Raw genomic sequence first — 14,876 nt, forward strand, 5'->3', positions numbered from 1 at the left:
AGGCACCATCTCAAACGCTGATTGGGATTCTGGGGATTCTGAAGAAAATGAAGGAAGGTGAGGCGATTGTGATCTGTGTAAACTAAAACAGGATTCCCCCCTGCCCCTACATACACTTCAAAATGTTGTAGAGCCCATATTAAAGCCGATGCGCCCTTCTCCACTATCGAGTAGTTCATTTGGTATAATTTGAACTTCTGGGAGAAAAAACTGACAGGAAGGTCCACTCCATCCTCCCCCTCCTGCAACAGAACAGCTTCGGCTCCCACCATACCAGTATCTACCTGTAGTTTGAGTGGCTTATCCATGCAGGGAGCCGCTAGAGCAGGTACAGAGGAAATCAAAATTTTCACTTCCTGAAAGCCTTCCTGACAAGGTGGCGTCCAAAAAATCGTAAGCTTGTAGCCGAGAAGGTTAGAAGCTACAGTGGAAAATTCTTACAGAATTATCTGTAGTAGCCAACAATCCCAACAAAGCAACCAAGTTACTGGGTGACTCAGATGTCCCTGTAAAATGGAATCGCCAGGCGCGCATTGGTGTAACATCCTCTGCACCACTTGCACAGACATGATAAGGCTTTAACAGGTATGCATGAAAAAGTGATTTCCTTCTGTGGTTGGGAGTAGCAACCAGATGATTTCGATCTGACACCTGCCGCAGTGTCTTCCAATCATCCTGTAAAACTGCTAGTCGACCCTGAACAGTGTGACCACAAACCAATTAATTTGGGCTGAACCCAGTCCCAGCCTGAGTAACTTCTCGTACCACTAGCATGAGCCAGTCCCTCATTGTTTTGGTTTCTACGTCCAACAGTTATTGGTAGGCAGTCCCTCCTTCCAGTCACGATCCACTTCCGTACAATAAGCACGCAACAGGACTTCAAGGTTTGGTGAAACCTTTCGATAGCTCCCTGACTTTGTGGATGGTAAGGATTGGACTGGGCATGTTTTACCTGAAGGAGCTTCAATATTTCTGTGAACATACTTGATGTGAAATTTGTCCCTCGGTCACTCTGAACAATCTTTGTGATACCAAAAACCGAGATAACCTGTGACAGGGCTTTAACCACTGCTCTCTGGTAATGTTGGGTATTGGGTAACCAGCTGCGTAGCGAGTAGTTAAACACATCACTGTTAATAAGTACATATTTCCTGCCTTTCACCTGGGTAACGGCCCCACACAATCAATCGGCAAATGCTCAAAAGGTAGGGCAGCACGGTGGCACGGTGGTTAGCACTGTTGCCGCACAGCAAGAAGGTCCTGAGTTCAATTCCACCATCAGGCCGGGGTCTTTCTGTGTGGAGTTTGCATGTTCTCCCCGTGTTTGCGTGGGTTCCCTCCGGGTACTCCGGCTTCCTCCCACCGTCCAAAGACATGCAGCTTGTGGGGATAGGTTAATTGGATAATCCAAATTGTCACTAGGTGTGAATGTGCGAGTGAATGCGAGTGTGAATGGTTGTCTGTCCCTGTGTGTTAGCCCTGCAACAGACTGGCGACCTGTCCAGGGTGTACCCCGCCTTTCGCCCTATGACAGCTGGGATAGGCTCCAGCCCCCCGCGACCCTGAAAAGGATAAGCGGAAGCGAATGGATGGATGGATGGATGGGACATAAAGCACACCCAACATGCTCCTCTGACCATTGACGGAGCGTCTGTGGAGAGAGTGAGCAGCACCAAGTTCTTGGGTGTGCACATCACAGAGGATCTCTCCTGGACGTACAACACCAACACCACAGCACTGGCCAAGAAATCACAGCAGCGTCTCTTCTTTCTCTGCAAACTAAGAAGAGCAGGAGCTCCAGCCCCCATCATGTACACTTTCTACAGAGGCACCATCGAGAGCATCCTGTCGAGCTGCATCACTGTGTGGTTTGGAGCCTGCAATGCGTCCTGTCATAGAACCCTCCAACACATAGTGAGAGCTGCAGAGAGGATCATTGGTGTCTCTCTCCCCTCCCTCCAGGACATTTACAGCACCCGTCTCACTAAAAAAGCCCTTTGCATAGCGGCTGGTCCCACGCACCCAATGCAAAGCTTCTTCAAGCTGCTGCCGTCAGGGAGGAGACTGCGGAGTCTCCAGGCCAGGACCAGCAGGCTGAAGGACAGCTTCATCCATCAGGCTGTCAGGAAGCTTAACTCCCTTCCGATTCTGCCCCCTCTCCCCTCTCTCCTCCACGGTCTCACTGAACTCTGTCACACACACACACACACACACACACACACACACACTCTCTCTGACTCACTCACTGGCCTGCACCAGTTACCAGTCACTTTGTGGAGCATTGGACTGCCATTACCTCATAAGACTTTGTTGTTACACTATCTCTTACCGTATATTACTAAATCTCCATTTGCACTATTTGCTTATTTGCACTACTCTGCCTGGTTTACACTCAATGTCATTTACCCTTACTTGAATATTGTATATTGTATATTGCATAGCTTTCTTGTTATACGTAAAATGGTATTGTAATTATTAAAATTTTTACTTTTTAATTATTTTATTTGCATTTTTTAATCACTCTCTTATATTTAAATGTTCATTTGCTATTTCATCTAGGGTTTGAGAGTAACGAAATTTCTATTCTCTGTATGTCCTGTACATGTGGCAGAATTGACAAATAAAGTTGACTTGACTTGACTTGACTTGACTTGACTAAAGGTGCTCAATTGCTTGGTTGGGCTTTCCAATCACTTGACAAATGTGACCTGTTTTAATGAACAAGGAAATGAACTTTTTCAGTTTTGGCCCAAAAAAATGGCAAAGGACTCTGTCATAAGTTTTCTGAACACCTAAATGTCCAGCAGTGGAATCATGAGCCGTCTTCAAGACATCCGCTCTAAGTTTATGTGAGATGACAGAAAGCATGTCCCATTAAAGCTGGGCGTACACTGTGCGATTTTTGGCCCATTGTGAGCTGATTTTTCAGTCGTGCGACCGTTTTGGTGATCGGCCCGAGTTGATATACTGCTTAACGATGGTGGCCAAGAGCAACTTCACCCTGTACTAGCTCTAATGACAAAAACAGATGATGTAACGGTACAGTCATTACATTTCAACTCATACCCAGGACTTTAGAACAGCAACCAGTATCAATTTCTGAGGGCAACACTGGGATAAATAAATGATAAATCCAAAGCACCTCTGTCTCTAAGAATGTTTACAGCTATCTTCTGGTCATGACCCACCAATGAGACTAAACCTGCAGATACGTATGGTCTATACCCTGGGTCAGTGAACTGGAAATCCAGTGGATTTCTTTGAATAATCCCAGGAGTAATCGCAGACCTAGTGTGAACCTGCACAGCAGCTATTACCTTATTCCTTTCAATGGGGGCAGCCAAAACTGCAAAGGCAATGTTTCACTGAACGAGTTCCCTGTGCAGATTTAGCCTCAGCCTGCAACAAAGGGCACTCATTTTCCCAGTGCCCTTCACCTAAACAGTAATTGCATGTCCTACTTTAGTTTCAATTTGCGCTGGTAGAGTCTTGTTTAGTAATTGCATTCTGTTGGCCCTTTCTCCCAACTAACAAGACAATCTCCCTGCTTCCAACCACAACCTCCTTTGATTGTCAAAGTAAACTCATCTGCCAACACTGCAGCATCAGAAGCATTTTTCACTTTCTCCTCATTCAAGTATGTAGCTACTCGTTTAGGAAGAGTGGACCATAACTGCCCAGCAAAACAAGCTCCCCCAACTGTTCAAATGTACTTACTCCAGAGGCAGACCACTGTCGTATCTTAGCCAACCTCTCAAAATGCAATAAATAAATAAATATTGTCATAAGCTAGTAGAGACATCAAAAAGTTCTCTGAAGTCTGGTGAGCTAGTCTGACAAGAATCAGGAAGCTGACCCTTAACCAGGTTTAGTCTATAATGCTCTAAAGTTAGTGAGAGGCACACAGCAAGCTAGAGTTCAGAGTTTGGTCTTGAGCTTGTTTTTGTCCTACAGCACAGTGTGAACAGTACTTTTTGGGGTGCACCATGATGAAAGAGCAAACCTGACATGCCTAAGCTGAAAAAGCTTTGCCTAGTGAGGCCAAAGCTTGGACTGTCCTGCAGTGTGCTTTATACAGAGTGATGCAACTTGGGTAGTGTTGTTTCTGTGTGATTTCTACTGATGACTGGAAAAATCTCATACTTGGGCTCTGACGTAGATGCTGCACCTCTCCTCTCTGGTGCACCTTGAGATGTTTTATCAAACAACCTGAATGAAAAAGAGCCATAACCTATTTTTTACTCCCAAGCTTGGCATTTAAGCAGATTGCTGTTTGCTATCTGTCTTTTGTCTTCATCTCTTACTAAAACAAATTCCCAAAAGGAACCTTATCAGGATGTTAAAAAACCCCAAACATTATCTCCATGGCACCAATGGTGCCATGACACAGAACAATATATTGAACACAATCAACTTTACTGAAAAGAGGCAAGGGCAAGTTATTCCAGGGGTAGAAGATGAGGATCGGTCTGGGTGGAACACTCTAGGTCTCAGAAGTGGTATTTACCAGATGTCATCATGTGGTCACATGTAGGAAATAAAACCACAAAGGTGGAACTAATAGTAAAACAGAAGGTGGGATATTAGGAAAAAACAATCTAGTATCAGCAAATGGTCCAGCATTACATGACTGCTTACAATGGAAGTGGCCCAGCTCAACCATTCTGGAATCTCCAGATAACATTAGGCTTAAGGGTTCCCAAGAGAAGAACTCATTTAGGAAAGTGGTGGAAAGAGCTTCCTGGTGGCTGTGGCCTAGGAGAGATGTCAAGGCCTGGAAACTGTATGGAGATGAGTAGTGTTCATTGCTGAACAGCCAACTCATGACCTCAGTGGCCACATTTACTGAAAATGGTTGTGATATGCCTTCTCTTATGTAAATAAAAATGTCAGTAATTGAAATTGAAATGTCCTTTGGTAACATGGTAATTTTGCATTGTTCCCTCTTTTGCTGCCACTGCTCCTTCCTTGGACGACTTTTGATAGATACTAACCACCGTATCCCACAAAAGCCGGAGCTTTGGAGATGTTCTGCCCCGTCTTCTATCACAGCTTGGCTCCTGTCAAACCAGGTCAAATCTTTACACCAGCCCATTTTTCCTGCTTCTAACACGTCAACTTTGAGGATAAAATGTTCACTTGCTCCCTGATATATCCCACGCACTAACAGGTGCCACAGTGAAAAGATAATCAGTGTTATTCACTTCACCTGTCAGTGCTCAGAATGTTGTGCCTGATCGGCATCCATAGATGAATACGTTCAAATGCACAACAGTTACTGAATGGAATTTTTAAAGCATTTGTTCTTTCTGAACATGACAATAATCTGACACTGGAGAAAAGAAGCGTGCCCAAAAACAAGGACAGATTTTAGCAACGAGAGAGCAAGTTGGACGGGGGAGAGAGAAGAATAGAATAGAATAGAATAATCCTTTAATTGTCCCACAAGGGGAAATTTGGGTGTAACAGCAGCGATAAAGACACATAAACAAACAAACAGTACACAAGACACAGAACAGAAACATACACAATTTTTACATATTTACATCAAGGACAGTGGTTACCAAAAACAGAGTACTGTACCGTTATTAAATTAAATACAGATAAGAGGCAAACCCAGGTTGTAGTGTGAATCGGTTGATAAAATAGTGCCAAGTTGTGAGGAGAAATTCTTTTCAAAAGATATAATAAACATAACTTGTGCTCGTATTGCCTTGAATGTGTGAGACATGATCATAAACCTGTGTGGCAAAAAATAAATAAGTAAATAAAAAGAATTGAGTGAGAGAGACAGAGAGAGTCCCGTCAAAGTCAGCAAGTTGTTTTCAGCTTTCAGATGTTCAGCTGTGTGGGTGCAGGTTGTGTGCTGCTGAAAAAGACACATTGGTTTCTAGGTAACAGCCAGGAGAAGACAGTCTACCTTCATTTTCTTTGCTTCTTTTTAGCCGAGAGGGAACAACATTTTCGCTGCTCTGCCCTTAGCCCATCTCTTTGTAGATGCAAGGCTAATTAGTTATTCTTTTTCTTTTCTACACACGGCAAACTCCACAAGAATCGCAGTAAAGTACCGACTTGGATGTTTCTTTAATTTTAAATCAGATTGGTTGTTTTCATTTTGTTTCCAGGCTTAATACTATTCAATACTAGTATCTGACTAGTTAATTAATATAGAGCTACATATCCAGCATATGGAACATACAGCCATGAAATTTGTCCATACTTAACCTTAACCCACAGGTTATTATGGCTTTAAGCAAAGGGTAGGCAGTAGGCATCCATCCATCCATCCATCCATCCATTCACCCACTTCTGTTTCCCCAGTTCAAGGTCATGGGGTGAATTGAGCCTATCTCAGCTGTAATATGGAGCGAGACAGACATAGTAATATAATAAGAATATGGTAATTACTAGGGTAATCTTTGTGTGTGATCTAAAATGAGTTGGCAAATTTGCAAAAAAGAATTCAGAAGGGAGCAAATATTTTACACTGCACTGATGGGTAAAGTGCAGAAATAAAGTACTATTTGAAAAGCTTGAGTGGTCATAAGTAAATGACAGTTTTCGCAAAGGTGGGCTTACCTACCTTGACATGACCCTTGCCAATGTCAAACTTTAGGTGAGCATCATAGATGTGAATGGTGGATCTGACTGCAAATCTAAAGGACTTTGTGGTAGCAACTTGTCACTCAGAAAGCAGCACCCAATAGACACAGTGCTTTTCTCTAAGCCGTAAATGGTAAGGTGAACATCGAGCTTTACTGAGATTTGAAATTCACAATTGAGACTACAGCAGAGGGCCAGAGACATGAGTGCGAGTTTAAGGCAATTCATTAGTAACTTCACTTTGAAGAGTGAGATGATGATGACCATTTATTGTTCCAGAAAAAACTGTTTGATGAAGATTTGATCCATTACTGTAGGAGGAATATTGAGTGAACTGCATGTCAAGCAAAAGGCTTGTTTTACAATTTTGAATAGCGTCTTTCATACACATATAAACCTCATCTTATCGATTCTCTTATCGACTTTCATTAGGTTCTCAGTGGCTGCACTTTGAGAGTGGCCACCATCGTTAAGCAGCATATCAAAGACATGACATTCATGTATTCGTTCTTGTTGTGCATGCTGTGTGGTCAAATGTTTCTGCATGTTCAAGGTATTTCAGCTGTTTGTTATGATCAGTGTTGGCGTTATTGCTCAAACAAGTAATGTAGTGCACATATTACCCGGAACACTTAAGTGATGCAGTTGTTACAAAACAACCTGAAACGCATTGTCTCATAATTGTCAGCTAACAATATAAACCTATAGACTACAGTTCCACACACTCCCCTGGTACATTTCCTACAATGAGCAGACTATTGCACAAGTTCAGATAGAACCGATAGGCAAGCAGAACAACAATTTCAAGGAACTAAAGTACTAGGAGCTGGTCCTTTACAAGAACCGGTTCTCTATTCCCATGCCTCATAAAGCTGATAAAAAGTCCAGGTTTGTGAAAGTCATTACAAATCATCCTGAAAGTGTAGATTTGCCAAATTTCATTATAGTTCAGGCACTAAGACAATTTTGTGCCAACCCACCCATGGGATGTCTGATTGGACTTTGGTGGTACTATTAGTAAGGTTGTGTTTTCTGGAGTTATATAATTTATGTTTTACTCCAGTCTTATCTGATCTTAATCTGCAAAAACCACAAAGATCAGGTGGTGTTACTACAGGAAAAACAATGCTGATCATCAGAGTTAGTGGGTTTTATCTTCATGCAACATGCTTGTTTGTAAAACATTTAATAACAAGACAATTAAGACATAAATAATGTGACCTCACCATCTCCCTCTTATTTTCCTTTCCTCAGATTGTTACGGATTTTGTCTTCTTATGTCCATCGAGGAGGTCAGCATGTGCTGGCACAGCAGCGGGGAGCAAGTTCTGGATGTATGTTTTTGACCATGTGATCTCGGACCGCAGTGTCTGGTCAGGTCTCACTTTCTGCTATGAGCATTCCTGCCATGGTGCAGAGCTGCCCTTTCTTTTTCATTCAGCCTCTGTGGCCAACTTCACCCTGTCACCGTCGGAGAAGCTGCTGTCCAATCGAATGCTGTGCTACTGGGGTGCCTTCGCTCACACCGGCGACCCTTCCTCCAGGAGCCAACAGACAACTTTCTGCCGGGAGCAGCGTCTGCCTATTTGGCCGCGCTATTCTGACACCAGTGGCTTTCTGGTCATGAACCTCACTGTGCGTTCCCATACGCAAGCTGGAACCAGAAACCATATATGTGATTTCTGGGACCAGCTGGGCATCTACTAGAGAGGGAACAGGCTGGGCATGCTGTTCTTTTGTTGAAACTAGAGTCAAAAGAATGGCTCTTTTCCCTGCATTGTTTTGTTTCTAAAAGTAGGATGTGTAGATGTCTGCTCTAGCTTTGCTCTAGAGTTAGTTAGTTAGTTAGTTAGTTAGTTGATGGAGTTTTGCTAGTTACTACAGTACTGCCCTTTTGTCTTTTGTTTGTTGCAAGTAAACCATGTATTTGTTTGTATGCGAGATTTCTTTTCTAATTGAATGCAAGTCTGCATGACTTGAATTGTTATCTAGGAGCAAAGCAGCCAGACGGTACTTTTTAGCTATATCAGTCACCAGACTGGATTATTACAACAATTCACAAATTCATTACCATAATGTTTGGTACAAAAAATCATTGCTTAGGGGGAATCCTGCTCATTCTGTTCTGTTGTTTATTAGGGATTTGCATATTTGGACTGGAGTGAAATGTCTTGTCAACTATGTGGTGTGGTCCAAAATATTTTTCTGCCCTGAAAACACATCACTGAGTTATTTCTGCTCACAACTTATTAGGACCTGCAGCCATGTGTTGTTCTAAGAGAAAAGCCTCCCTTTACAAAATGTTATGACTCATAAGACACTGGCATCAAACACTTAGCCAAAAGAAAGCTGGTTCTATCTGGCAAAAGGGGAAAACGAATGCATTTGGTAACAGTGGTGAACATCAGTAGGACGATTGGTTGATGGAAGGCTAGTTTGGTTTCTGGGATCACGTCTGCTATGCAGGCTAATGTCAAAGAAATGCAGAATATCTCAAACAACAGGAAATTGGATTTATGTTGACTGAGCAAGTTCGTGGTGAGCTGGTGAACCATATCTTGCTGCCTATCTGTAACCAAATCCTTCCTGGAAATACTATTTACCTTATATAACCTGCGACTTTAAGGCAAAGTGATTGAAGATTAATTGAACTAATAATGCTGGTAGAGAAAACCACTGACCGGCATATGACAGTATGGTAAATACTCTGCTTTAAATGTGGGTCACTGGAACTAACTGCCAGTCACAAAGCAATGGTAAAGAGGGAATTGTTGCATATGAGCCCTAGAAGGCAGCATGGTACTACTCAAATTTGGGCTGCCAGTGATGTTTTTTGCTTTTCGCACCCCCCTGCAAACCCCAGTAGTCTTGCAGTGGCACCATTTCTCACACGTCATTGTTATGCTCTCCTGGCTATTGTTTCTATCTTAGATTATTAAGTAATTAAGAATTAAACCCATGTCAGTCTCCACTTTATATTGTAATAACCCTAAAGGCCATCAGCAACACATCTGCGTGTTGTGAAAAGTAAATGGCTTGACGCTCTCAGCTAAGTCACTGACATTTTGTTTGACATGTTATGTCAAAACAATTCAGTTATGATTCTCATCATATCAGTCTTGCCAGTAAGTGATATGGGTCCACAACGAATGCTAATCTAAATTTACATAAATAAGGGTACAGCTTGTCATATCATCCAAGAACAGAGGAGGCAGTAATTTGTGTGAAATAGTTGTAGTTTATGAGTTTTACGTTCCAACAGAAGTGGTTTGAAGTCTTTCAAATCCTTCACTTGATCTGGGAGCTTAACTGGCAAATGTCCAGTCATAAGCCTGCTTCCTTAGCCTTCAGGCGTTCACCACTCCTGTCTCTTTCTAGAGCAACTGAAGTGGCCTCTCTCCCTACTGGCACAAAGGCCACAGTGAATTGTCCTGTTTCCTTTGGGGCCAGTTTAATATATGCCACAGACACACACGACCATTTTTATTGGCTGTTTACACACGACTGGTAGCGCGCTGACACACTAGGGTGTGTTGAGGCCACCTCATTATCTCAGCAGACATTTACTTTGCTGTCATCCAGTATCAAAGCACGGCCCTGTCTGAGATGGCCGCACAGCTAATCAATTGCTGTTCATCCCAACACTGCGCCAAAGGCTGTGCTCACAGGCTGTCCCCCTCCCCCTAAAAAACCCTGCTGCTCATTATTGTGACAGCTGATAAGAGGGAGATGGAGTGAGAGCGAGAGGGGACAAACAGACACAATCCTTTCTGTTGCCTGTATAATTTAGAAAAGGTTATGGAATCAATGTCTGGCTGTCTCCAGCTCCAGATCAAGGTTGTTGGCTTTGCACAGACATTCCAATAAGATCTGATTATGGCCACTGCATTTGCAATTAAAAATCAGATGACAGCCTTCGCTGCCCAGTATGCTGCTTGGGACAGTTAGAATACAGCAGCACGCTGTCCACTGGCGTCCTTCTCAAAACAAATTGGGCTCGTTCAACTTTTAACCTCCTAGGACCTGGCGTCCCAATATGTGGACATCACATTTTGGGTTGTCTAGACCAAAATACTAATTTTTGCTCTACATGGGCCTGATATCCACTTACGAGGACGTTATACTGCCACTGTTCTTTCAAAATTTTAAATGAATGCCCTCTTATGTTGATCTTTTTTTTCTCAGAAACAAAAATCAGGTAAAAAAAAAAAAATCAGATAATTCTTTGTTTTTACATTCATCAGGTCCCAATCAGCCCAAATAGCAGAGAGAAATTAAAAATGCATGCCATGACAAAGTTTGGGTCTTAGGAGGTTAAAAACAGTTTGACATAATAAGTGTATTATGTGTTCTTGCTTTCAGTCAGTGAACTGATTTAAAATGTATGCCACTCTCACATCTGTGTATACTGTTGTGGAAGTTTTCCATTAAATAAAGCCTGCAGACGAGCGGTGAGCGGTAGCTAACATTCTTTAATCAAACACACAAAGAACAGACAACCAAGCTTGATGAAGTCCCTGCATGACCGCGGGACAGACGGTCAGCAGAGTCTCCCTGAGTCCAGCATGGCTCTCAGTTAAATACCTTCTCCAGGAACAAAAGGCAGGACACAGCTGTTTCATACCTTAAGGTTCACACTCCCTTGCTGCCTCCCAGAGTCCTCGAAGAGACAAAAGACTCTTCCTGTGGAGTTATCTGCTTCCCCCAACTTCCTTACTACACCCCCACCATCTGTCTTACTGTATGAGTGTGAGACATGTTAAAATCCAGTGGCACCAAGGTATCATACAATAAAATAATGTGATTAATACATAAGTAAAATAAATTCCTATACAATACCTATAAAGTTAAATGTGAAACTGACATAAGGAAAATACATAGCACTAAGCAAATCCAGAAACAACACTTCTGAGGGATTCAGTTTCTGAAAAACAAAACAAAACAAAACTCTCTAGACTTCTGGGCTACACATCAAATTTGACTTTTTTGACCCTATGCGACCCAAATCCGATCATGGTGTGACAGTGTGAACGGCACAAATCCGACCTGGGTCACTTTCATATGTGGTACTGAATCCGAGACATATCTGATGTTTCAGAAAGCGACTGCTGTTTGATGGTCACGTCGCATTAAATCCGTCTTTTACGTCACTGACACGAGACAGACGCCAATTATCAGCGCCGGAGAAGACATGGTGAACGCTTCCTGGCCATCCCGTGTAGATGTCAGTGAAACTGCTGGGAAGACAATGTTGGAGAAACGTGAACATTTTATTTGTTCTGTATAATCTGCAGATTCTGACAGAAATCTGCAGCTATCCTTTGAAGCAGCGCTCCTCTAAAACAGCAAAAAGGATCATTATTAGGCCAAATGTAAATAACAAAATAACTTTAACTTAAAGCGAAATTGGGAAACGAAAAGTCCGAAACAAGTCTTTATATCAAGGCCATCAGTCACACAATACTGTTGGTCTGGGTCTAAACAGAGCGCGTTGTGTGTGACGTCTTCTTTTGCACATGCGCCGCTTTGAGCGTTCACACTAGAGCTATGCTTCTCTCCTCTCTCTCCAGCTACCACCTGTAAACTCTAGACACCAAGGTGTTCTAGACCCAAGACCAACAGTCTGTGACCTGGGTTTGCCCTTGGTTCTCCTCCCAGCAGGATATGCCAGGACACCTAGTCTGATACCTGAACCAACTTAGCTGTCTCCTTTTCAATGTGAAAAAGCAGCAGTTCTACTATGAGCAACTCTTGTATGTCATCCTTGGATTCTTCATCTCTACGGTTTAAACCTCAGGCATAGGAATCCCCTATCTCTAAGGTTTAGGAATCCCCTTCAGTCTCAGTCTTCAGACTGAAGAAGCCACTTGGTTGAGTGAAGAAACGTTTCTCCCACTGGAAACGCTACGTGCAGACAAACATACGTTTTTGTGATTTCCCTACCTTAATTAATAAACATGCATCAAGACACTCTGGAGGAAGTTTATCGCTGTCACTTGTATCTGTGATCTTACTTTTTTGATAACTGCCCACATCTTGTTGCCATATGATGTAGGGACATAGTTCAAAAGCTTTGTCTGTGTCTGTGATTCCAAAATACTAGAGCTCCTCTAACCTGAAATGAGCACTCCACCCTTTCAATACTGAGAACCTCTCATAGTGAGGTTGTAAACCACCTCCATCCTGGAAGTCACTGGTGGTCACTGCCCAAGAAGCTCATACCTTTCCAAAAACGGTAAGGATAATTCTGAGAATACCAAATTGAAAGGTGTAGCCGATATCCCTGTGTTGCTGTTGTTCCTGCATCATAATGATAATGTTTGTAATTGAACCAGTTACACTGTTGTGATGTGATAGCATTGCAGTGTGAAGAGAACAACTGTTTATATAAAAGTCTGTACAGGAACAAGTGGTAAGCATGTCAGCTGCTTACTTTATTATTTGATATCATTTACTCATGTTGGTTTGCTCATGATCATTTTTAAAAGCATTAGCTCACTTCTTGGCTAATGCTAACTGCTCAGACAGCATCACTGGTCAGTTGATGATCCTGGACCAAAATTATTATGAGGATGTAGGAACAACACTAACACAGGGATGTGAGATTGTGAACTTGGATACCCTTCAGTCCTTGGATTCACCTGGAAATCCTGCTTATTAAAGTAATGAATGGAGATGATGACAAAGACCATCCCTGGAAAAATACATCTCCCCATGGGCACAATTCCGACTCTTTATCAGCAGTGCAAACTAAATTATTTCTACAGGAACTGAAAAAGCTGTAACAACAGGCCATAGAACTTCTCCAAATCAACAAAGCACACTGGGTAATTTCTCATGGACCCCAAAGTATCATTAACAGGCTAAAGAGCTGGTCCAGTGTTGCAAACCTTATTTTGGGATAAAGTTACCTGCAGAGTTTTAACATGTGTTTAATATTATTTGACCTGTGATTCTATATAATAATGTCCAGATGACTACAGAAATTAACATTGTGACTCTCTTCCGATTCATTTGGATAAGGGCTTGGTCTTGTAGCCTGGAATAATTTATTTCTAGAAGGACTTTGACTGAGCTCAGACCCAGTTAGCATAGCTTAGTAAGAAAATTAAAACCAACCTGACTCTGTTAGAAGTTAATGAAACCTACCTCTACACTGTGAAGCTTATAGTTTGAACTATATGATCAAATAAGTTTCAAAATCCTTATTAATAATCTGGAGAAGTGCTGCCAGGAGGAGTTTGTTACATTTTGACAGAATTGGGCTACAACTTTCTTCCATTGTTGTACTTCTAAGTGAAACTAACCCAGCAAGAAGGTAAACAAGTGTTTTTCTCAAAATGTTAAACCTTTCTCTTAAATTCTGAAAAGGGCCACAAAAACTGTTTAAAATGAAAGCATGGCGTTCTAACACTTGTGATATTCTGTTTGAACTTAGCTAAAAGAAAAAAAATGTGACAAGTTTGCTTGTAGATTATGGCTTTGGAAACCCCCCACAAATGACACTGCAGACAGATAAGACTGTTCATTTCTGTTTGTGGCTGCCTCTTCTCTTTCCTGGCTTTGCTCTTGGCTACATGAATAAAAGCAACACAAGCACATCTGTCTCAACACAGTGAAGGCTCAAGGGCAGATACGAGAGGTGAGATGAAATTAGGACTGCTGCTGTTTATTTCCAAGATTAAAAACAGAGCACAAAGGCCTTTTGGCTGAAATATCACATTGTATATGATAGTTACAGTTTCGCTTTGAATGTGGAAGTGATATTCTCTCTTATATTTCCTTTTAGTGCTGTGGGCAGATATCACCGTCGACAAACTCCTGCTTGAAGATGTGCCATTTATCTGTCTTGTGCTCTAAACAAAGCAGCCTGTGAAGGATAATCTTTTATTCTGCTGCAGACTCAGCAAACGTTTCACAGAAGGCAACAAGACCAAGTTTCCTCAAACAAGTGCAAACTTTTCAGCCTGTTTAAACTGAAGTTATGGCCTTCTCATGGACTTGGGACATATTTTAGTTTACCACGAGCATGTAGGCAAGCATAAACAGCTATCAATACTTTAGTGTAAAGTATTATATGTGGTATATTCCTACTGAATTTTGAAAGTATTCAGAACCTTGAGTTTCAATTGCACATTTCAGTCAATTAGCAGCCTTGGATATCTTTGTACGTACCTTTTAATATTTAAACTTGGTGTCTCTGCAGATTTTGGGTATATACTACTCCTATCCAAAAAATCATTACAGTAAGTATTTTCAGCTCAGCTCAGTTT

General features: G+C 42.0%; 1 protein-coding gene across 1 annotated transcript in view; it reads left to right on the forward strand.

The window, feature by feature from the left end:
• Positions 1-11,058, forward strand: part of LOC309692171 (cAMP-regulated D2 protein) — a 32,587-nt gene extending 21,529 nt beyond the window's left edge. The window contains exon 8 of the mRNA XM_082510413.1: positions 7,858-11,058. Coding sequence (XP_082366539.1) covers positions 7,858-8,310 — 453 coding nt within the window. The 3' untranslated portion in view covers positions 8,311-11,058. The remainder of the gene's footprint in view (positions 1-7,857) is intronic.
• Positions 11,059-14,876: the final 3,818 nt, after the last annotated feature.

Source organism: Aulonocara stuartgranti (genome assembly GCF_965226115.1).
Source record: "Aulonocara stuartgranti genome assembly, chromosome: 17".
Lineage (NCBI taxonomy): Eukaryota > Metazoa > Chordata > Actinopteri > Cichliformes > Cichlidae > Aulonocara > Aulonocara stuartgranti.